This window comes from Panulirus ornatus, chromosome 43, assembly GCF_036320965.1.
Source record: "Panulirus ornatus isolate Po-2019 chromosome 43, ASM3632096v1, whole genome shotgun sequence".
NCBI classification, from domain to species: domain Eukaryota; kingdom Metazoa; phylum Arthropoda; class Malacostraca; order Decapoda; family Palinuridae; genus Panulirus; species Panulirus ornatus.
Genome location: NC_092266.1, coordinates 12,475,757 through 12,500,756, shown reverse-complemented (window position 1 = coordinate 12,500,756; position 25,000 = coordinate 12,475,757). Strand labels below are relative to the sequence as shown.

The 25,000-nt window shown below is 39.4% G+C and overlaps 2 protein-coding genes across 5 annotated transcripts in view; both read left to right on the top strand.

Annotated features, from left to right (window-relative positions):
• Nucleotides 1-25,000, top strand: part of LOC139762321 (cell adhesion molecule 2-like) — a 553,549-nt gene that overhangs the window by 8,115 nt on the left and 520,434 nt on the right. For 2 of the 4 annotated variants that reach the window (XM_071686968.1, XM_071686962.1), the window contains exon 1: nucleotides 1-151. This exon is cut by the window's left edge and continues 299 nt beyond it. In XM_071686968.1, coding sequence (XP_071543069.1) covers nucleotides 88-151 — 64 coding nt within the window. In that variant the 5' untranslated portion in view covers nucleotides 1-87. Of the gene's footprint in view, nucleotides 152-21,104; nucleotides 21,239-22,296; nucleotides 22,404-25,000 lie in introns of those variants that run through there. The other 2 variants (XM_071686965.1, XM_071686964.1) reach the window with 2 other exon arrangements.
• LOC139762322 (DNA repair protein XRCC3-like) overlaps nucleotides 1-25,000 on the top strand; it is a 214,418-nt gene that overhangs the window by 110,280 nt on the left and 79,138 nt on the right. The gene's annotated exons all lie outside the window — the stretch shown is intronic.

Genomic DNA, 25,000 nt, shown 5'->3' with positions numbered 1-25,000 from the left:
GAGACATGTCGCCAAACGCTGGTGATAGTGTAAGCGTCCATCTTCATTAACAAGTTACACACAGGCATAATATATCTTGAGGAAGACATGAAGGTGGTTATCTTGGTGGCCAAGTGGACGCTGTGGACTGCCCTCACCCTCAGCTTATCAGGTAAGACAAACGACTACTCATCAAAGATATGTTGTTGATAGAGCCATAACTATTATAAAGAGTAAAGTAGTCTCTCTATATTTATGAAATAGATTTTTCGTATTGTAACATTCAAAAGGATAACATTTTTTGTCTGACGATTTAGGTAATGAATTTATCCCAAGTCGAACGAGTGATTACTTTAGCCAGAACTGGCAGACGATGATAAATTAAGCGCTGAGGAGCAGTTACGTCAAGTTCGACATCTTTGTTATCAAGAAACACTATGTATTGCCGACCTTACGTAAAGCAAAATTGAACATTGTGAAGTTTAGGTGCAGTTCCAATCAAATGATATTAACGACAAAAGAACATTTCATGTTTTATTGTTGGTGCTTACATTTGTATAAGTGTGTGCATGTTCGTGTGAATATATATATATATATATATATATATATATATATATATATATATATATATATATATATATATATATATATATGTGCGTTTGTGTGTAGAACTGTAGGACTCCTTTACTGGGGTTTGTGCAGCGTTTGGGCTGCCCTTCATGCAGGACCAGGGGGAGTATGGACTCTTTTGGAGCAAGAAGGTCCTCAACGAGAGTATACTCGTGTCTTCTCAGGCGATGGCATTAGCCTCACAGGTTATTTCTCGTTCACGATATAACTACCATCAGATGGAGTAAGGCAACACACACACACTGTGTATATATATATATATATATATATATATATATATATATATATATATATATTATATATATATATATATATATATATATATATATATATATATATATATATATATATATATATATATATATATTGCACCAATTAATGTGGATTGAATAATGAATAACCAGCAATCTTACAAATTTTAGTAGATTACCATTTTAGCCACGCACTGCATATTGAGTGATTTTGCTCTGCAGTGCTACGGTCATGGGTACATTGCCATTTTAATCATTCATGGGAAGAAGCTTTGGATATTCTGTGATCTTGTTCTGCAGTACTTAATGTAACGCGAAGAGATTTCAGTAAGAGTTGTGGACTGTGATTTGGAATATATTCTTTATCCTACGACATGAACGAAGGTGTTAGTCGTGAGGGTTATATATATATATATATATATATATATATATATATATATATATATATATATATATATATATATATATCAGAAAATGTTGGCTTAAGTTATTTAAGAGCATATAAGATACATTTAAAGCATTATCGCTGCCCAAACCTCGCCTGGTAATTGTCTAGTTCAGTTCCCATGGCTATTTGTTCTGAATATTGAGTAATTGTGTGTTGCAAGGCAAGTGATCTATTTAGAGAAAACTAATTGCAGACCATGAAATTGAATTTTACTGATTACTGAACGGTATATAATGAGGCGATAGTAGTATATCGGGGAAAATTTGAGGTGTGTAAAAGTATGTTACATACGTATTTTCAAGAAATCAGCATTATGGATACCTCGCCCAACCATTTTAGCTGTTACACCCATAAGCAAGTACTGTACATTTAGCGCCGGATGTTAACAAACAGACGACACAGCGAGTGATAATGAGATCACCATCAGTAGACAAATTCAATGTATTTGATTTTTTTTTCCGTTTTGAGGACTAGGTGAGATTACGTGGATCATTATATGTTGATTTCTTCAGCGTTTTACTTGCTTTTGAATTGATTAACCATACATATCCCTGATATACATAGCCCTCCCTATTATTGTCGTATTTACGATCCTTCATTAAAAGTATTATGCATAAATTCATGCACCGGAACTGTTATGGAGTATTTTTAGATGCCAAACTAACATTGCAGAAGATGACTAGATATCTATGGTCGATTACGATGCGGAGCTAAACTGTACCATTACCCTTCACCTAATCTACCCCTAGTAGCTTGAATGAACAGATGAAATATGTTAACTTGGTCTGTTGGTTGGGCGGTGGCATGAATGGCCGCTCGATCTGTCGTCTGCTTGTTGACATTGGCTAGCAGGTAGGGTGATGCTCAGTTATGGGTGTACAGTGGTATATTGTAAGATGAAATATTGAACATTAAGATAAATCTCGACATAGTATATTTTGATTTTTTTTTTATCCAGGTGTTTCCTGTACTATTACACAGATTAAACCCATATTTCCCCAAATACCCGTAATCCATACCTCTACCGCCTTCATTTAATATCACAGAATAAACTCTTAATGTTTGGTATTTTTTTTCTTTTAAAACGAAAAAATAGCATTGCTGAACAGGATCGCAAAAATATCTCGAACTAGTTTCGATGAGGGATATATTTATAATTTATCCAGGTTTTTCCTCAGGTTCGAAAATACGAATTTTTTTTGAAAAAAAAAAAAAAAAAAAAATGTGGCAAGATTGGGTTCCTGATTCCAGCATAATCTACAAATTAAATTAATTGGCTTGGAATTATAAATCAAATTTCAATTTCGAAATTAAAAACGAAATTAGGAATTTCGATGATTCCAATTTTTCAAGTTAGTAAATTCAGAAATAAAGTAATCCAAAGCAAGTAATTATCATATATATGTCTCCATGGTTTAATTTGTTTATGGATGGGGTTAGGGAGGTGAATGCAAGAGTTTTGGAGAGAGGGGCAAGTATGCAGTCTGTTGTGGATGAGAGAGCTTGGGAAGTGAGCCAGTTGTTCGTTGGTGATACAGCGCTGGTGGCTGATTCGAGTGAGAAACTGCAGTTGGTAACTGAGTTTCGGTAAAGTGTGTGAAAGAAGAAAGCTGAGAGTAAATGTGAATAAGAGCAATGTTATAGGTTCAGTGGGGTTGAGGTACAAGTCAGTTGAGAGGTAAGTTTTAATGGAGAAAAACTGGAGGAAGTAAATTGTTTTAGACATCTAGGAAAGGATTTAGCAGCGGATGGAACCATGGAAGCGGAAGTGTCACAGGGTGGGGGAGGGGGCGAAGGTAATGGGAACGTTGAAGAATGTGTGGAAGGCGAGAACGTTATCTCTAAGGAGAGCAAAAATACGTATGTTTGAAGGAATAGTGGTTGCTACAATGTTATATGGTTGCGAGGCGTGGCTATAGATAGTATGCGGAGTAGGGTGGATGTGTTGGAAATGAGATGTTTGAGGACAATATGTGGTGTGAGGTGGTTTGATCGAGTAAGTAATGAAAGGGAAAGTGATATGTGTGGTAATAAAAAGAGTGTTTTTAAGTGTGTGTGTGTGTCCTCTTGTGCGTTTGGGGCCTGAACATACAGGACGGTGAGGATTGCATGGGGCAGAGTGAACTACTGACGATTTGTCATTAAGCTGAACCAAGCACATAAAGTTCAGGGGAAACCAGGGAAAGTTATGTGCGTCCTGGCGGTGCATAGGGAGCTGTGATCAGATGAGGCTGTTTTTGGTATGTTCCTTGGCCATACATCTCGACTTGGGAAGCTGTGCATATATATATATATATATATATATATATATATATATATATATATATATATATATATATATATACATATAACACACACACACCTGGCATAAGCTAAGGTGTATGTGTGTGCGTATACATGCATAGGTTTAAATATTTGGTGCATATGTACAAGGTTAAGAGACGGGGAAGCAAGACTGTAAAACATTACCCCATAACACACAAGTGATCACACACACATTTGTTCTCCGTTTCCCGCGTTAGCTAGGATTTGCTCACATCACTTTCTAGCTGTTATGTATAATGCACTAAAACCACTGCCTCTTATTCACATCCAGGCTCTGCAGATCTTTCCATGGATTACCCTGATCGCTTCCGAGACTCTGGTTCAGTACACTGACAGCACGTCGGCCACTGTTTACCACATTGCCCCGTTTCACTCTCCCCCGTGCACGCCTTACACCCTCCTGCATATCTAAGCTCCGAGCACTTAAAAACCTTTTCATTTCATCCTTCCATCTCCAGTATGGTCCCCCCATTCTCCTTCTTTTCACTTCTAGTGACACATTCTAGTGACACATATACCTCTCCTCACTCATCCTCTCATTTCTTTCATACGATTTCGGCACATCCTCTTCAGCTTGCTTGACCATACTGTTTCTGTTACCACACTTGTCTTTTGACTCTATTATTTCTTGCTCACTCAGTCCTCCTCAGTGTAATTTCCTGCTCATTTCCCTCTTTACTTTCTCATTTAGAGCCCACGTCTGGCACTCATGCAATGCCGTCGGGAGTGCTGTACAATCAGATCTGCCCACCTTTGTTCTCACCGGCAATTACCTCAAATTCCACACACTTAAACCGCCCAAGAGCTCAACCCACTCACTCACCCTTCAGCCTCCATGGTTCCATTCGCTGCCACGTCCGCTTTCCAGTTTCTCAACACACACACACACACACACACACACACATATATATATATATATATATATATATATATATATATATATATATATATATATATATATATTTTTTTTTTTTTTTTATTTTTTATTTTTTATTTTCATACTTGATCGCCGTATCCCGCGTTAGTTAGCTGGTGCCAGGAACAGACAAAGAAAGGCCACTTCCACTCACGTCCATTCTCTGACTGCCATGTGTAATGCTACGAAACCACAGCTCCCTATCCACAACTAGGCCCCACAAACCTTTCTGTGGTTTATCCCGGATGCTTCACATGCCCTGGTCTAGTCCACTAGCAGCACGTGGACTCCAGTATACCACATTCTTCCTATTCACACTATCCATTGAACACCTTTCACCACCCTGCATGTACAGGCCCCGGTCGCTCAAAATCTTTTTCACGCCACCCTCCTATCTCCAATTCGGCCTCCCCGTTGTCATTGTTCCTTCCATTTCTGACACATATACCCTCTCTGTCAACCTTTCCTCACTCATCTGCCACCCTATCATCAATTATCAAATTCATTAGTCCTTCAAAATACTCGGTTCATCTTCCAGAATCTGAAACACCGCTTCCTCTACACACACACACACACACACACACACACACACACACGAAGAAAGGCCGCATCCGCTCACATCCAATCTTTAGCTGTCATGTGTAATGCACCGAAACAACAGCATCTTGTTCACAACCAGGCTCCACAGACGTTTCCACGGTTTACCCCGGATGCTTAACATACCCTGGTTCAATGTATTAACAGCACTTCGACCCCCTGTATACCTTATCGTTCCATTTCACTCTATCCTTTGGACGCCTTTCATCCATGTGCATGTTTAGGGCCCCGATCACTCAATGTTTTTCACTCCGTCCTTTGATCTCCAAATTGGTCTCCCCTTTCTCCTTGTTATCTCCACTTGTGACACATATAACCTCTTTACCAACTTTTCCGTACCCATTCTCTCCATACGTCCAAACCATTTCAGCACACCTTCTGCTCTGTCAACCTCATTCTTAAATTACCGAGCATCTCTCCTACTCTTTCATTACTTATTTGATCAAACTTCTTCATTCTCTTTCATTACATATTTGATCAAACTTTCTCATCCTATCTCTCACTACCTTCTCTAATGTCCTCACCTCCCACCCGTATGTACGTATATGGTGCATGTGAACGTGCACTTTCGTAGAAGACGTAATGCAACCAGTAGTTAGTCGATGGTGGTGATGAGGAATTAAGATTACCCTGGGGGCCCAAGGGCCACGATTTCAGTAAAACCCCTTAAGAGGGACATTAGTGACCCAACTTGGACAATGGACTGCCAAGCTTACTGTGACCACTCGCTTTCCTGTAGGCTAAGGAAAGGCCGCGGATATTTTTACATTTAATATCTAAGAACAGTGGTTCAATTGATGTGGCATCATGCATCTTAGCGCAACCTGCTGATACTATCTAAAATACTCTTAATTCACAAGTGTGAGGGAAAATATAGGGAAAACGTATCCTATGACTATACACAAGAGATAGAATTGATGTGTAAAGGAGTAATTAATGGAAAATGCACTTAATCTGACGTTCAGGTGAAAACAAGCAGTACACTGTAATTCTTACCACTCAGCATAATACTGACTAGCGACTCTGCTCAGAGCAGTCTCTGGTGTCAAAAGTGCACTTAATGGAGCATCAGCTGGTTACACATGACATTAAAATATGCTCTTAGTTGTATAGACGACCAGCTGCATGGAAATCTGTGTTATGAGGCAGTCCTCGCTCAGCGAGGGGCCATGTCCTTATGGTCAGTTCAGTCTGTGTGTGCACGGGAGTTCGATCGTGCGGCAGACCATGCTCAGCGACGACCCACGTTCCCCAGCTCAAGTTGGCTTTTACAAAGTGCACTGTTCACATGCACCGCGGCGCGCCCAGCGTACGTCCTGGGTACATTTCAGTTGCGTCCACACACTGCTAGAATTCTGTTTAAGGCCCATGCTGGCGCTCGGCCCCTATTGTTGCTCGACCCCCTCCGTTGTCCTGTTGGAATTAAAGATATCAGTCTCTTGTAGACATATCATTGGCTCCTCACCCTTACAGGGGGACGAGCCTTGCACACTTTTATAAAGACATCGTGTATAACGGAGTGAGGTATGGCTTACCGGGATTTTAGTTAGATGGTAGCGTTATACACCCCCGGGCTGGGCAAACTTGTCTCCATGATGGTTGGATAATCACTGAACCCCCCTCACCCTCACCTCACCTTCGTCTGTGTTCTGAGTAACGCAGGATACCGTTGGTTGAATTACCAAAGTAATTAGTCTAGTTTCCTTGGTTACTTACTCCACTAATTCACTTTTTTTTTTTTTTTTACTTTCCCACACTCGATACATTTTCGTTGTCACCTCAGTTGTCACTTTCTCCCTGTATTTGCTCACGCGAACACCACGGATATTGAAATCTAAACTTGTTTCAACTTACAGGAGACCTGCTGTGGACGATGCCAGGTCTCATAAGTTTAACACTGATTCTTACTGCTGCTTGTGGTTACAAACTTGATATAAAACAACGAAAGAACTTAAAACGCTGTCACTTCTATTAACAATATGAAGTTATATTCACTACTAACTACACCATTTTACAAGATTATCCGTGATCGGTAATCTCTCGATGCGTGAGTGAGGCGTGGGATGACCGCGAGCTGTGATTCATAACCCTGTAAACAAAAGACCGTACTGAGATCAACCTTGTGTTTACATGCCACACGCACAAACACAATCTCTATCTCACAGCCTGTTCCGTCCTGTTATATATATATATATATATATATATATATATATATATATGATTTTTTTTATTATACTTTGTCGCTGTCTCCCGCGTTAGCGAGGTGGCGCAAGGAAACAGACGAAAGAATGGCCCAACCCACCCACATACACATGTATATACATAAACACCCACGCACGCTCATATACATACCTATACATTTCAACGTATACATACATATACATACACAAACATATACGTATATACACATGTACATATTCATACATGCTGCCCTCACCTATTCCTGCCGCCACCCCGCCACATGAAATGACACACCCCTCCCCCCGCATGCGCACGAGGTAGCGCCTGGAAACGACAACAAAGGCCACATTCGTTCACACTTCAGTTTCTAGCTGTTATGTGTAATGCACCGAAACCACAGCTCCCTTCCCACATCCAGGCCCCACAGAACTTTCCATGGTTTACCCCAGACAGTTCACATGCCCTGGTTCTATCCATTGACAGCACGTCGACCCCGGTGTACCACATCGTTCCAATTCACTCTATTCCATGCACGCCTTTCACCCTCCTGCATGTTCAGGCCCCGATCGTTCAAGATTTTTTTCACTCCCTCCTTTCACCTCCAATTTGGTCTCCCACTTCTCGTTCCCTCCACCTCTGACACATATATCCTCTGTCAATATATCCTCATTCATTATCTCCATGCCACCGAACCAGTTCAGTACACCCTCTTTTACTCTCTCAACCACACTCTTTTTATTACCACACATCTCCCTTACCCTTTCGTTACTTACTCGATCAAACCACCTCACACCACATATTGTCCTCAAACAACAGAGAAGGGGGCCAGGTGAGGATATTCCCTCAAAGGCCCGGTCCTCTGTTCTTAACGCTACTTCGCTAATGCGGGAAATGGCGAATAGTATGAAAAAAAAGAATATATATATATATATATATATATATATATATATATATATATATATATATATATATATATATTACATATTCACCATTTCCCGCCTTAGCGAGGTAGAGTTAAGAACAGAGGACTGAGCCTTAGAGAGAATATCCTCACTTGGCCCCTTTTCTGTTCCTCCTCTGGGAAAATTTAAAAATGGGATGGGAGGATTTCCAGCCCCCGATCCCTCCTCTTTTAGTCGCCTTCTACGGCACGCAGGGAATACGTGGAAAGTATTCTTTCTCCCCTATCCCCAGGGATACATATACATATATTGGTATACCGGGGTCGACGTGCTGTCAGTGGATTGAACCAGGGCATGTGGAACGTCTATGGTAAAACATGGAAATTTTGTGGGGCCTGGATGTGGAAAGGGAGCTGTGTTTTCCGTGCATTACACATGACAGCTAGAGACTGAGAGTGAACGAATGTGGCCTTTGTTGTCTTTTCCTAGTGCTACCTCGCGTGCACATGGGGGAGGGGGATGCCTTTTCATGTTTGGCGGGGTGGGGACGGGAATGAATAAAGGCAGGAAATATGAATTATGTACATGTATACATATATGTATATGTCTGTGTATGTATCTGTATTTATACGTTGAAATGTATAGGTATGTATATGTGCGTGTGTGGACGTGTATGTATATATACATGTGTATGTTGGTGGGTTGGCCCATTCTTTCGTCTGTTTCCTTGCGCTACCTCACTAACGTGGGAGATAGCGACAAAGTATAATGAGTATATATATATATATATATATATATATATATATATATATATATATATATATATATATATATAGAGAGAGAGAGAGAGAGAGAGAGAGAGAGAGAGAGCGTTAATGGGATGGCCTTGGTTACGGTCTCTATGAATGTAGGTTTGCGGCAGGGGTGTGTGATGTCTCCATGGTTGTTTAATTTGTTTATGGATGGGGTTGTTAGGGAGGTGAATGCAAGAGTTTTGGAAAGAGGGGCAAGTATGAAGTCTGTTGGGGAAGAGAGAGCTTGGGAAGTGAGTCAGTTGTTGTTCGCTGATGATACAGCGCTGGTGGCTGATTCATGTGAGAAACTGCAGAAGCTGGTGACTGAGTTTGGTAAAGTGTGTGAAAGAAGAAAGTTAAGAGTAAATGTGAATAAGAGCAAGGTTATTAGGTACAGTAGGGTTGAGGGTCAAGTCAATTGGGAGGTGAATTTGAATGGAGAAAAACTGGAGGAAGTGAAGTGTTTTAGATATCTGGGAGTGGATCTGGCAGCGGATGGAACCATGGAAGCGGAAGTGGATCATAGGGTGGGGGAGGGGGCGAAAATTCTGGGAGCCTTGAAGAATGTGTGGAAGTCGAGAACATTATCTCGGAAAGCAAAAATGGGTATGTTTGAAGGAATAGTGGTTCCAACAATGTTGTATGGTTGCGAGGCGTGGGCTATGGATAGAGTTGTGCGCAGGAGGATGGATGTGCTGGAATGAGATGTTTGAGGACCATGTGTGGTGTGAGGTGGTTTGATCGAGTAAGTAACGTAAGGGTAAGAGAGATGTGTGGAAATAAAAAGAGCGTGGTTGAGAGAGCAGAAGAGGGTGTTTTGAAATGGTTTGGGCACATGGAGAGAATGAGTGAGGAAAGATTGACCAAGAGGATATATGTGTCGGAGGTGGAGGGAACGAGGAGAAGAGGGAGACCAAATTGGAGGTGGAAAGATGGAGTGAAAAAGATTTTGTGTGATCGGGGCCTGAACATGCAGGAGGGTGAAAGGAGGGCAAGGAATAGAGTGAAATGGAGCGATGTGGTATACAGGGGTTGACGTGCTGTCAGTGGATTGAATCGGGGCATGTGAAGCGTCTGGGGTAAACCATGGAAAGCTGTGTAGGTATGTATATTTTGCGTGTGTGGACGTATGTATATACATGTGTATGGGGGTGGGTTGGGCCATTTCTTTCGTCTGTTTCCTTGCGCTACCTCGCAAACGCGGGAGACAGCGACAAAGCAAAAAAAAGAAAAAATATATATATATATAATATATATATATTATATATATATATATATATATATATATATATATATATATATATATATATATATATATATATATATATAATCAGCAGGCGGGGGCATTCAGTACTGATCTTATCTTCATTCTATTGCGAGGATTCAGGCTCATAAGATTTACTTAATGTCGAATATACCGTCACGTAATTTTGAAACCCCACGCGTTTTCGCGTGCGGAAAGAAACTGCATCGGGGGCATCACCCCTGAGCCCGACAGTTAAGAAGACTTTGTAAATGTTCTCTGTGCGACTTGGGAGAATAAGTAGAGTGAAAGTAGTCGTCTTTCTCGTTGGTTTAGTCGTACTGCAAGCGTTATTAATAGCTTTATGTAATTTTCTTACGATGGCAGTTGTAATTTGGTAGTCATGCTTCAAACATTGGCAATGCAGGGATGGAGATGTGGTCCCTAGTTGAATGCGAGGCTGTCAGGAAGTAAGCCGTAAGTTGTTAGTTATTAAGTCGTTGTTTACAGCTGGTGTGTTTACATTCTGCACACAGGTTAGTGAAATACTTGGTGAAATACCTCTGCTGCTTGACTGGTTGAGTGACACCATTTCCTCTCGGAAACAAAATATTTTAGTTATACGTCTGGCATTACCAGTATGGCTATTCGTTAAGCAGCTGTATTTCTACACTAGCTTTATATGTTTGAATAAATTCAAGGGCACATGTGTGGGTTTATGTCTTGGGTCCGTATATAGAATAGGTTTAACTCCACATATTTCCTTGTCCGAAAAGACCTTCCCGCTTCTCGGGTTGAATCGAGGGCAAAAAAACGCAGCGTAATGCACCGTCGTAACCCCGGTCATCAACCCGGGTAAGCTCTTGTGTTTGATTGTTGATAGGCACATGTACCTACCTCCATGATGAATTAGCACCGTGTGTGTACTTTAGGATCTTTTTCATTTTTATTAACGCGTTTGCTCCCTGTATACCTCTATAATGAACTGGGAACTTTTATTGATGCCTTTGGTATATGCTGTGAAAACTGTGACAAGAGAAAGTGAGAAGTTGAAGTTCATATAAGTTTTTATCTCTTGCTGTACTGGTCTGGGTATGTATGGGGAAGACTTAGCTAATAGCTGCTTGGGGTAAGTGCTATCTTCCTGACTCGGGTTATACCCCTTCATGGAAGATAAAAGTAATACTTTCTTCCCAGTTCCCTCCCTCCCTTATCTTCCATCACCAGTTACCTCAACTTAACCGTCTCCAACTCCCCGCTCGTCTCTGTTCAATTCGCTAATCTTTCCCGTTTTATTGACTCTTCGTTATCACTGTTGTTGTTACTTTGTACCTCATGTAGGCCTTCCTCTTCTACCCCAGTATATCCTCTTCGTTCCTCCTATTCCGTCACCATTTCCTCTCTTCCGTTGTTCTCGTTTTCTTTTCCCTCGCTCTGCTCCTTTTTCCATTATTTTCCCGTATCTGCTCCTCGCTCTCTCTATCCCCGAATTTTATGTCCTCTCCATAGTTTTTCTTCCCTGCTTCTATCTTCTCCTCACCGACATATTTTCATTTTAAACCTTCTCTGTTTTTACCAACTTTATCTTCTCGTTCACACATATTTATATATTCTATGGCGCTCTTTCACCCGTTTTCTTTTTTGTCTTATTATATATCTACTCCTCTTCTTACCCTCCCACATCTGCTCTCTCCCTTCTTCCTTCTGGGTCAGATTACACGGAGCAGATCTTCTGGTAAATAGAAAATTCAGGTTAAAATTGATTGTACTTGCCACGGAATTATCTCCATGGTTAGTTCCTTTGGGCCATAATTGTAGGTCACGTATGCTATTCTTGTAGCGTGACCTCTTGATTCTTAAGGATAGGAGAGAGAGAGAGAGAGAGAGAGAGAGAGAGAGAGAGAGAGAGAGAGAGAGAGAGAGAGAGAGAGAGAGGTGTTGGATGGCATACGAGAGCCATACGCCTGGGTCACCCGCCCGACTTTCATCACATCTTGTTTGTGAATCTTTTATTACTCTCACGGTAAACTTTACCCGGGGACAGATTGCAATTCCTTTCGAGCTAAAGTGACGTAGACACACACGCACCCCGTTTTTCATGACAAAGTTTGAGAGGCGGAATAAGAAGTGTGCGTAAGTGGGCGGCTGATGGCGTTTGATTGGTACACTTGCCCACACATTGGAAACTTTTTTTTTTTTTGAGCCGTAATCTAATCCTGCACGCTTCCTCACCAGCCCTGGGTTTCACTGGACGTCAGTGAACGTGTCATATGTATTCTCACAGCACAATGATCAGAAGACACGGCAATTTATCATGCATATGCAGTTATCAGAATCGTTTTCCAATGTATATATTGCCTTTGGACGAGTGTATTTTTCCCCCTCATTACTCAGACTTACACTGTTTGGTTTTTTAATCTTAGAGTAAATACTTAAAACGATGAATGTTTTAACCTTCAGTCTCCAATTTAGTGGATCTCGAATTCACATTGTTAGTCTCATTTTTTTTTTCTAACTCGTTTGCATGTGAATGTATATATATATGCTTATGCTTCCAGTTTTCGCGTAAAATAACTTGAGGTTTACTTATGAAATATGACGTTGTTATGAGCTGCGTGTGGAGGAAGAGCGTTTGTTACGGCTGTCTGAGTTAAACCCCCCCACTCCTTCCCCAACTCCTGCCAGGACGAACTGAAGGAGGAAGATGCGACCTCATCGCATCCTTCCCCGCCTGACTGTTGAATATAATTGAAGACATTGGCAACAGGTAGTGCAAAGTGTCGCTCACTGACCTGAACATTATCTTGTTGCATGCCTTTATCAGACTCAGTGTTTGACTCACGTAATTTTGAAACGATGAAAACTGTAACTTGAGGGTTGTATATATATATATATATATATATATATATATATATATATATATATATATATATATATATATATATATATATATATATTGGGACAGTTACGTATTAGAAATACAATGAAATTATTGGCTTGACGCATAATTTCATAGTCTGGTAATTGATTTTTAAGAACGATAACTTCAAACTGAAACAGAGAATTGATGAATGGCAATAGTGTGAAACTAGAGATGGAAATTATTTATCTGTAAAAGTGCGCCGGATGTGTGGTTGCAGGACTGAGTTACCAGATATATGTTGATGATGTGTACGTTAGTTGCAAGCGTGTTGCAGAATCATGTTCTGCCTGTTCATCAGGCGAACGTTAGGGAAAATGGGGCTTTTCATGGTATATTTACTTTTTCATAAAGTATTAAATTTCGCCACATTTTGTGACCCTCGCACAGAGCGCTGTTATAGTTTTATATGTATATATATATATATATATATATATATATATATATATATATATATATATATATATATATATATATATACACACATAAGGAGTGGTATTATTGGTGTATCTATGTATACCTGTATGTTGTGCATATATTACATATATATGTTCGTGATCTGTATGTATGTATGTATGTATGTATGTATGAATTACAAGCTTGGAACAGGAACTCATTGTTTAGTATGTACTGCTACCTAATGATTCAGTTTTCTAATCAGTTCAAGCACGATGGTTGTCTGTATATTCTTGCATTATATGACCGGGTGCTTGCTAGTTACCGATTGCCGTTTTTACGAAGCGCTTGTGAAAGTTATGCTGCGTATTAACGCGTAAATATATTTTACCCCGAAATTAAACAGTGTAAAGCTTAGTGTTGTGAGTTTTCATGGTAAAACTTCATATGAATAATCCCAGTGCTGATATATGTATAGCTTAGAAATTCAGCGTGTGAATATTTGATACGATTCAGGCGAATCAAAAACTCGCTGGACAAATACCAACCAAGCGGCCATTACTACTTTGGGTTACGGGCAGCTGCTTCAAACAAACTGATTGATCACAGGCATAGCAATACAGGTTCGTTCCAGAGTGGTACACCAACCACCCACATTACCGTGAGGTAATATATCACAGTTGAAAGTCTCTTTTGAGTAATTTTACCATTAGTGAAGTTGCCATGGAAGTTGAACTGTTCGGGATGGAAGTTCATCAGTGTAGATGATATTCTTCAAAGGAAACACCTGATCCACACATCCTCTACCACTAATGAAACCACACTGCTCCTCCCTAAAACTGATGCTCTGTACATGCCTCCACCCTCTCTCCGTCAATACCCTCCCATACAATTTTCTTGGTATACTCAACAAAACTTTACCTCTGTAGTTTGAACACACTCACCTTTATCCCCATTGCCTTTATACACTGGCACTATACATGCATCTCGCCTATCCTCAGGTACCTCACCATACATACATTGAAAATTCTTACTGACCAATTCATCACTAACGAATTAGAACGTGTGGAATGGAATGATGAAGGTATCAGAAGGTAGAACAAGAAGAGTTTGGTCCAAACGTTAGGTAAGAATAATTGTGTCTTTAAGAGATGCTGACATCACTAACAGCAAATAATAGTCTGCTACTATTTGTTCTTGACCACCCCACCCAAGTCGTCCTCGCCTCATTTGAATCATCATTCTCACCAAGTCACACGAAATATCTTTCTCTCCATTGTAATCACATTATAAGTAAGTCTTCCTCATTCTTATAGTGAAAATAAAGTATCTTCTCATTTACACTTCAAAATAGAGGTCACATTATGATCCGCGTTCGCTTCACACGAGAAGGTCATTACATATTTAGGAAGTTATATTACTATGTTGTGTATCAATGATTTTTGTTTTCTTTTTCCCTTGAATGGTCAGAGTGTAGGCAGCATTAGTAAGGGCATCTGAAGAAAACTGTAACCATTATATATATATATATATATATATATATATATATATATATATATATATATTATATATATATATATCTATATATATATATATATTATATATATATATATTGGGACAGTTACGTATTAGAAATACAATGAAATTATTGGCTTGACGCATAATTTCATAGTCTGGTAATTGATTTTTTAAGAACGATAACTTCAAACTGAAACAGAGAATTGATGAATGGCAATAGTGTGAAACTAGAGATGGAAATTATTTATCTGTAAAAGTGCGCCGGATGTGTGGTTGCAGGACTGAGTTACCAGATATATGTTGATGATGTGTACGTTAGTTGCAAGCGTGTTGCAGAATCATGTTCTGCCTGTTCATCAGGCGAACGTTAGGGAAAATGGGGCTTTTCATGGTATATTTACTTTTTCATAAAGTATTAAATTTCGCCACATTTTGTGACCCTCGCACAGAGCGCTGTTATAGTTTTATATGTATATATATATATATTGGGACAGTTACGTATTAGAAATACAATGAAATTATTGGCTTGACGCATAATTTCATAGTCTGGTAATTGATTTTTTAAGAACGATAACTTCAAACTGAAACAGAGAATTGATGAATGGCAATAGTGTGAAACTAGAGATGGAAATTATTTATCTGTAAAAGTGCGCCGGATGTGTGGTTGCAGGACTGAGTTACCAGATATATGTTGATGATGTGTACGTTAGTTGCAAGCGTGTTGCAGAATCATGTTCTGCCTGTTCATCAGGCGAACGTTAGGGAAAATGGGGCTTTTCATGGTATATTTACTTTTTCATAAAGTATTAAATTTCGCCACATTTTGTGACCCTCGCACAGAGCGCTGTTATAGTTTTATATGTATATATATATATATTGGGACAGTTACGTATTAGAAATACAATGAAATTATTGGCTTGACGCATAATTTCATAGTCTGGTAATTGATTTTTTAAGAACGATAACTTCAAACTGAAACAGAGAATTGATGAATGGCAATAGTGTGAAACTAGAGATGGAAATTATTTATCTGTAAAAGTGCGCCGGATGTGTGGTTGCAGGACTGAGTTACCAGATATATGTTGATGATGTGTACGTTAGTTGCAAGCGTGTTGCAGAATCATGTTCTGCCTGTTCATCAGGCGAACGTTAGGGAAAATGGGGCTTTTCATGGTATATTTACTTTTTCATAAAGTATTAAATTTCGCCACATTTTGTGACCCTCGCACAGAGCGCTGTTATAGTTTTATATGTATATATATATATATTGGGACAGTTACGTATTAGAAATACAATGAAATTATTGGCTTGACGCATAATTTCATAGTCTGGTAATTGATTTTTTAAGAACGATAACTTCAAACTGAAACAGAGAATTGATGAATGGCAATAGTGTGAAACTAGAGATGGAAATTATTTATCTGTAAAAGTGCGCCGGATGTGTGGTTGCAGGACTGAGTTACCAGATATATGTTGATGATGTGTACGTTAGTTGCAAGCGTGTTGCAGAATCATGTTCTGCCTGTTCATCAGGCGAACGTTAGGGAAAATGGGGCTTTTCATGGTATATTTACTTTTTCATAAAGTATTAAATTTCGCCACATTTTGTGACCCTCGCACAGAGCGCTGTTATAGTTTTATATGTATATATATATATATTGGGACAGTTACGTATTAGAAATACAATGAAATTATTGGCTTGACGCATAATTTCATAGTCTGGTAATTGATTTTTTAAGAACGATAACTTCAAACTGAAACAGAGAATTGATGAATGGCAATAGTGTGAAACTAGAGATGGAAATTATTTATCTGTAAAAGTGCGCCGGATGTGTGGTTGCAGGACTGAGTTACCAGATATATGTTGATGATGTGTACGTTAGTTGCAAGCGTGTTGCAGAATCATGTTCTGCCTGTTCATCAGGCGAACGTTAGGGAAAATGGGGCTTTTCATGGTATATTTACTTTTTCATAAAGTATTAAATTTCGCCACATTTTGTGACCCTCGCACAGAGCGCTGTTATAGTTTTATATGTATTATATATATATATATATATATATATATATATATATATATATATATATATATATGTATATCATTTGTCTCCCTTTGTTGCGCTATTGGTTGGCTTTCTACCTGACGGTTAGTTGAGAAACATCGTATCAACATTCTCTTGCCAGTCACATCCCAATATAAAAACACGCCTGAGTGTTTCTGATACTCATGAACTGCTGTGAAATGCATATCGTGTTTTTTTTTAACCTTTCGGAGAAGAGCTATCAATTCCATTGAAGCTTTGCAGTCATTATTTTATATTTATTCTGACGTTTCACAACTGCAGTTGGAGAAGATATTTCACCACGCACCTTTTCAGTTGTGTCGGGACATTTAGGAAATGGTGCGAATAGAGTTAGTTACTGGGTGTGATATGGGTATTGCAGGGTACTGAGTGGATATAATTATCATGCCAGAGCCTAGATGAATTATAATTGATGACGTGTGCTTTTATGGTGTCAAAAGATAGAACCAGAGGGCAACTTCGACGACCAGGTGATAACTACAAGGTCTGGTAATTACATGATGTACAAAAGAGACTCTCCTTCGTCATGTGTTCGTGGGAGTGTCTACGTTTGTAATGGTGTCCCCGACTACGTTATCCAGATACCGACCTGAGGGTTTTATGAAGCACTGCGCTCACCACGAGTGAGTTAGGCTGGTCCGTTTTCGTCGGTTCCTCAATAACACTGCCCAGCCGCCAGTGCGGGAGTTGTCGGTTACATTCCGTTAGATTATCTCTAGTCCTGGTCTTTATCGTCACTGTCGTTGTTGTTCTAATCACGTCTTGGTCTCTGCAATACCATTGTCGTTTAAAGATTTTTTTTTCCACATATAGTCATAGAAGTGCCTTTAACAGCTGACGGGGTTAGAGATTTTTTTTTCGATTGGTTGACAGCCTAGTTGTTGTAGGCCTGAAGCCCAACTAACCTTAATTGTAATTACGTTACTGCTTCTCAAAATTACGTGATGTTGCACAGGTCCGAAAGATTACAGGACATATGTTCAGGATGGGAAGAAAGCCAGTGATATCAGGAGGAGGGGGAGGAGGGGGTGGCTTCGTAAAGTGATGCTGTGTGTAAAGTGCAATCATCAGCATAAGAGTGAATGGGTTAGAAAGTGAAGAGACCATTCATGAAGAGAAGAAAGTGAACAGTACGATTAGACAGAGCCCTGATAGGATTAGAGGGGTAGTTTACTGCGATGGAACGGCTGGGAAAGAAGCTTTTGCTCTGGGGTGTAAAGGAGACTTGAAGAAGAAAGGTTTCGAAGGAAAACGTGCCACACCCTGAAAATTGGTTTGAGGTGTCGAACGCCACGACAAATGATCATCAAATTCCCTGAGAGGGAAGGGACCAGATATGAGTCGCATAGGTGTGAAAATTACCATTAGACCTAGCATTACGAAATTCATATTGGTGATGAGAGAGATGGGAATGGGACTCTAAGTATTTGAGGAAGTGAGAGTTAAGGAGAGTTTCAAAGACTTTAGTAATACTGTAAGGGAGAGCAAACTCTGTTTTTTTTCCAACTTTTCATTCTACTTTACCAACTCTCCAGTGCATCACCATCTGTACTTAGTCTTGGGGAAAAAAAAGCATGGTGTCATAGTCTTGATAAAAAAGAAATGGTGTCAAGTGAGTGTGTATGGTCTTAGAATTATGTTGAACACCTGAAGGTGCTCAAGATTTTTCGATTGGTAGTGTACCCAAATAACCAGCGAACCAAACTTTTAGAACTTTATTTATTTTGTCGGTGCATTTTATGATTGCAAATCTTCATTCCTCGAAGTCGTCAACGTCTTACCAATGAAATTTTACGTTTAGCGAGCCAACGAACTGTGTTTAGGTTGTTGAATTTACTTCGTCGTCCCCAATTGTAAGTTTCTGTGACAGTGCCTCGGCTCTATCCCTCACCTCATTTACGGGACATTCTCGTAATGATTGTTTAAAGCAGGCACGCGCAGTAAGCATTGTGTTAGCCTAGCTCGCCTCAGAGTCCCGGCCCTGCCCGGCTTCTACACAATAGGAAGTCACCTGGAGCCGCTTAGTGGAGATGAGAGACGTGGTTATTCCTGGCTGGATTATGACGAGTCTTCCCTGCGGAGCATTCAAGTGCTGTGACTGTGATGGGTATAATAAGTATATAACCGAAACTCAAGAGTTTTATACACTTGATGCAGAAAACGTCCTTTAAAGGTAACGCAGAATAGAGACAAGTTCGGGTGTTTGAATCACGATGGTACCCTTGCAAAAGCATCGAGAACTCCTTTTCATATTTTTACCGCTTTGGAGATGGCATTTGTTCCCGAAATTGTTGGTACCTACCTTTGGTCCCCCTGAAATGTCATATGCAGGCGTCTCAGACACTGTAAATCAACGTTCGAGATATTAATGTCGTTTTTCGAGGCATTAAAACGTCTTTTGATGTATGAAGAATGGGAAACAGTTACTTCCATCTGGCGCATATATTTTCAGATATTTTTGTGGTTATTGGTTCGGTCTAGACTTCATTAATCGTGTCGTAGCAAAGCAACCAAGCAAAATCTAACCAAGCGACTATTTCTAGCGTTAAAAGTTAACAATGCGTAAGATGACCATGATTAACATAGCCTAACCATGCCAGACTTAACAATACCAAAGCTAAGACTCATAGAAATTAGTCTTAGGGTTTGTAAATGAATGAATGATACCTAAGTTAGCCCGTTCTAATCATACCTAACACAGTGTCCGTAACCAAATATAATTTCTCTATGCATGTTGCGTGCCTGTTAAAGGCAGAAATTATACCTAAGCTAGCACTTTCTAATCATGCCTAACTCAATTATCCTTAACCTAATTATGATATTTCTGTGCTAATTGCGTGCTTGTTAAAAAGCTATAAATACTTAAAGCAGAAAGCATATTAAATGAAACCTCTAAATATTCACACTGAAAACGTAGCATTATTCCATGTATAGGGCATCATGATGAAGATATGGTACAAACATAAAGTTAAGTTGGAAATTTGCTGTAGAATGTTATGTAGTACTACTGACGTTTACAGCCTTGGTATGGTAATGTTCTAACCATTTTTTCTTCGGTATGGTGGGTAGGGGAAATATATATATCATGTGCACGAACGTAACTCCTACATAATGGCACTGGCTATATTGTGGATTTCATTTCATCGTTCTGCTGCACTTTAGATGTGGGGAGCATTGTTATTCTCTGCAAGAAATTCTTCTGTTATAAAAGAACCTTTGAATAACTCCACGTTTTTCTGTGCTTGGCTAGGTTTAAGGTTAGCTCGGATTGGGCTGAGTTAGATTAAGAAGCTAACCTAACCTAACCCAACCTACCGTATAAAAGCGAAATTTAAGGTGCTGTAGAGGGCGTGCCGTTTTGTGCAGAAGCTTTTAAAAGAACATACTGTACCATGTTTCTTAATTCATCCAGATAATGAATAAGTTATTTTTTGGGTCTAGATTAGGTCCACCACCGTATTACTGATAATTTTCTCGATAGTTCGTGTGGACACTTATTGTATGTAAATGATAATGATTATAGATAACGAATAAAAGGGAGATGAACTCATGATAACAGGGAAACTGTTGGCTAAAGTATCCACGAAACACAACGAAACCTATTGAACTACTTGTATGCTCTCATTTCGTGGAAGAAATTAGGTCGCATCATAATTTTCGTATGTCTAATTTTAGATTTGTCCCTTTGATTAATATCTGTTTTTATTCACGCAGTTTACTAGGCCTGCGCGTGAGATATTTATATTTTTGTCTAAAATACGTATATTTTGCGTAATACCACTTAGGTTTAATCTGACTGTCAGTGTTTTTAAATATATATTTATATTTAAAGAATATCATTATAAATTTTTTTTTAACCCACGTTTCTTGATTAAATTTGTGCAAGACTAACGAAAAAATATTGGAACGTTGAGTGATGGTGTGACGGGTCGTCCCAGGAACGAGGGGGGCTTGCATATTTTGGTGTTTGTCTTTAAGCGTTCGTAGCACACCCGTCTTTGTGGAAGAATTTATGCTTCCATTTCACGTCAGGAGCACCATCAACCTTTGAAATAAGGTAAGAAGCATAGAATGCAGTTGTCAATCTCACTTTTCTTTGCCACTTGGTGCATGTTTACCTCTCACCACAGAAGTTCCTTCTTTAATGGAACTTTCCAAGCTCCGCCGACTACGTCCACAGTGAGGACGGACCCATTGGTCATATAGTGGTGTGTATGTGTGTGGTGGGAAGAGCTGGCTCGAGCTCCTTGATGTGATATATGTGATTGTTGAGGGCGGATGTATCGGTTTGCAGCCTAACCCTGGTTGCTTGTAAAGATGCTGGCAAGGTTGTTGAAGGCTTATTATAAACTTTTAGCAGCCATAAAATGTATAGATTGTGTTCTTGTTAGATAAGAAGCAGAAAAGTGTTTAGGATATTCAGAGGACACCAAAGCTTTATCTTAGTCTATCAGTCAGTTGTATGTTATCGTTGATGGAGCGAGAAGCCAGAAACCTTTTAATCATTCTATAAGTACATACGTCATGTACATTTCTTCATTTGATATATTTTTTGACTCATAGTTACATTGTATATTTACTCTCACGAAAATCTGGTGAAATTTGTTGCAACACCCTTTGTGAGGAAAGTGAAATCTCAGCACTCTGCTTACATATATTTTGCCGTCTAAAATTCCATGTACATCAAAGAAGGACTTATGTAGTTATTAAAAGATGGTGAACTGTTTACGGAGGAAATGGAGCTGTTTCATTTTCTCGGATATTTCATGCTTATCAAAAATTTGTTAATAATCTTTGTGTATATTTATTATAGCATTATTCCGTGTGGCTTGACGTGCGCCAACGACTTTTAATTGTGAATGACAATGTTATGGAGACCTTTAAGAAAACTAGAGAGTTGTTTCTATGCAGTTTTCCTGTATGTTTATATGTCACCAGTTCTAGTACTCTTCCGTTAACTCGAGGTACAAGTATCACCCGCTGCTCATAAATCTTAAGTGTTCGAAGTCACAAAGTTAGATCATTAACACATAAACAAAAATGCTAAAGTTACGTTTGCTTTAGTTTCATTCCTGGTCAGCCGTAGTTTAGCAATTACGCTTTGTTTTTTTCCAGGTATGTTTGGGCAGGTGTGCGTGAAGTGTATCGTCAGGTGTGTAGTGAAGGCATCAGGAGTTACGTGCAGGAGGCCAAGCCTAGGATTCCGTAGCGATTAACTAACTGTAAGTTCCATTGTTATCAGTTAAGTTCTTTGCATCTTGGTGCATTTGCAGTTTATGAAGCTGCTACAAATGTGATGGAACAACAAACCTGGAGTGTGAGTTTTACGACATTTTTGATATGTATGAATAATGTAATTACCCGTCTGCATGAAATGCACGATAAAGTGTTGTGTATTCATAAAAAATTAGGTCTGTTGTAATATTAGCTAACACCATTTAGCAAATCAATCTATTTGATCAGGCATTAGTTTTTTATATTTTTTTGCTAAAGTTTTAAACTCACAAAGAAAGAAAAAATTGTGGTGTAACCTCTAAGCTTTACATATTCGTATGCATTTTGCCCTGGACGAACAGTCATTGCAAACGTTTGTACTGAATAAAAAGCGAATATCCAGCGTGGAGCCTCAGGCAACATATCATGGGGGGCGCCATTATGCCCTACGAGTGACAAAACATTACCTGGATTATGCAGAACAGAGGTCCAAATGTTGCTGCATTTTACTTATTCAGCACACACGGTGTACCACGCTCAACTGTTTCCATGCATATTCAAGAGTCAACTCCATTTGAGGTGAAAGCCAGAGTACCAGTGGCCAGACACTGCCAATTTTCCAGCGAACCTCTTTCTTTTGTTTTAACTGTGGTTAGTAGTTCGTACCCTGGTGAACACTCTTTAACCATGTTTGACAGTTCATTTACTACGTTTGAGAGTTGTCAGAGACTCGTTTTTGATGACATTGGTGTGTGACCAGGAATAATGTTTCACAGTGCATCGTGATTTGTTTCATGGCGTATAGTGACTTAATCACCTTTTACAGTGGTCAGTGACATTACCATATATAAAAACAACTAATCGTATAGCGTTTTGATGATAGGCAATGACTATTAGCCCTGCTTAACATTAATTATTGCTTCCTAACCATGTTTAACAAAGGTTGATAACTCCTTGCTGTAGGCTTATTAGGCAGTTTGTTGCTCGAAGTCATGTTCGTATCAATGACAGTAATCATGTTCGACAAAGGTTATTGACTCGTAGCCGTGTTTGGCAGTTGTTAGTGACTCGTAACCATGTTTGGCCGGTGCTGTCAGCGTGATGAATTAAATCGAGGTGTGTGTTACCCATTGTGCAATTATTCCGCGGACCTCAAGCACACGTCATGCCACCTATCCTCATTGTTTATTTTGTTGATGAATGTATTTGAATCCTGTTGTAATTTTAATCAAGGCGTCAGTATGCGCCTGGTAACAAATTTATTTTTGATTCATTAAGATGGCCAGATGGAACCACGCCTAGGCCCAGGTCAAGCTAGGATATAAGTTGGGAAATTTTGTGTTGTGGAAGTAGTTGTGATTATAAGAGTTCGTGCGTGGTTCGTGGTTAACCCCATCGAGAACTGAGTGAAATTAGGATATGTCGGTCTTATGAAGGCTTGGTGTAGCCAGGACAACGGTGGTAAAACAAAGAAGGAACCAAGGTAAAGCTGCGAAATGGTGGAGGTAAATCCCGTATACAGTTAGGTAAAGCTCGTCGTATTGGTTCGAATCCTGTCACTCTAATTGAAGAGATGTACATTCTGTCGAATTTGTTGGAATCATGAATAATAACTTTCACGTCCCGTGTTAAAGCCAGGACGTGGCGATGATAAATCTTTGGTACATTTTAAGTGACGATAGTTAAAGCCGACGATTGAAGGTGATACTAGGCAGCACTCATTAAAGCTAGGTCATGATGGTTACATGACAGCAGGACCTGGTGATGGTGTATCCCACGTAGCATTGGTGCACCAGGTTTGTACCCAACCCTTCCTTAACATATACATTACGATGGTTCCGTACTGCTCTAAGCGGGAACCACACTTCTGTAGTCGGAACCAGGCTGCTTTGTTGTTTTGTCCACTCAGGCTGTTGGAGGCTGCGACCCGTAGGCATATGTTTATCCTTCATTGTTTCTGATTTTATCTATGATCAAGGAGCTAAGAAAGGTGTCATCATCCCTACCTGAGACCATGTTACTCTGGATTAGGTAGATTCGTTTTCTGATGTTATGAATGTATATCTCGCGAAAAATGTGACACGTAATATCTGTGCTCTTAGCCTGTTAGCGTTTTGAAACTGCTTTGCTTCCCTTTATGTGGTGTGAGGCTGTGTGGGTCACTTTGAGACTTTGTGTAATTTTGTAGTTTCCAAAGAATAAATACTTGGTGCTTGTTATAATGATGTTCAGCATTTCTTTCGAAAGGCGCGAGAGTTCCAAGTATCTGGTCCTGGTTCAGTGTCACTTGCCCCTCACGAAGTCGTATGGCGTTTTGTGGAAATATCATTTATGTGCAATATAACTAAGATTTATTTTTAAGCATTAATCCTTGGTATATGTTTTTGGCTCGGTGAACATTGGTTTAGAGCGACAGATTTTGTTGCACCGTATTTCATATTGCTATGATCTGAGCTTTTGTGCAATTTTGTTGAGAATCTTGATTTTTTTTTTTTTTTCATACGTTTGGAATTTATATGGTATTTCCTCATCTCGCTAATTGCTCATCCTTCATGCTGTTTCGTATGTTACTTTGAGTCTGTGTTTGAAGTTTTCCATATAACTA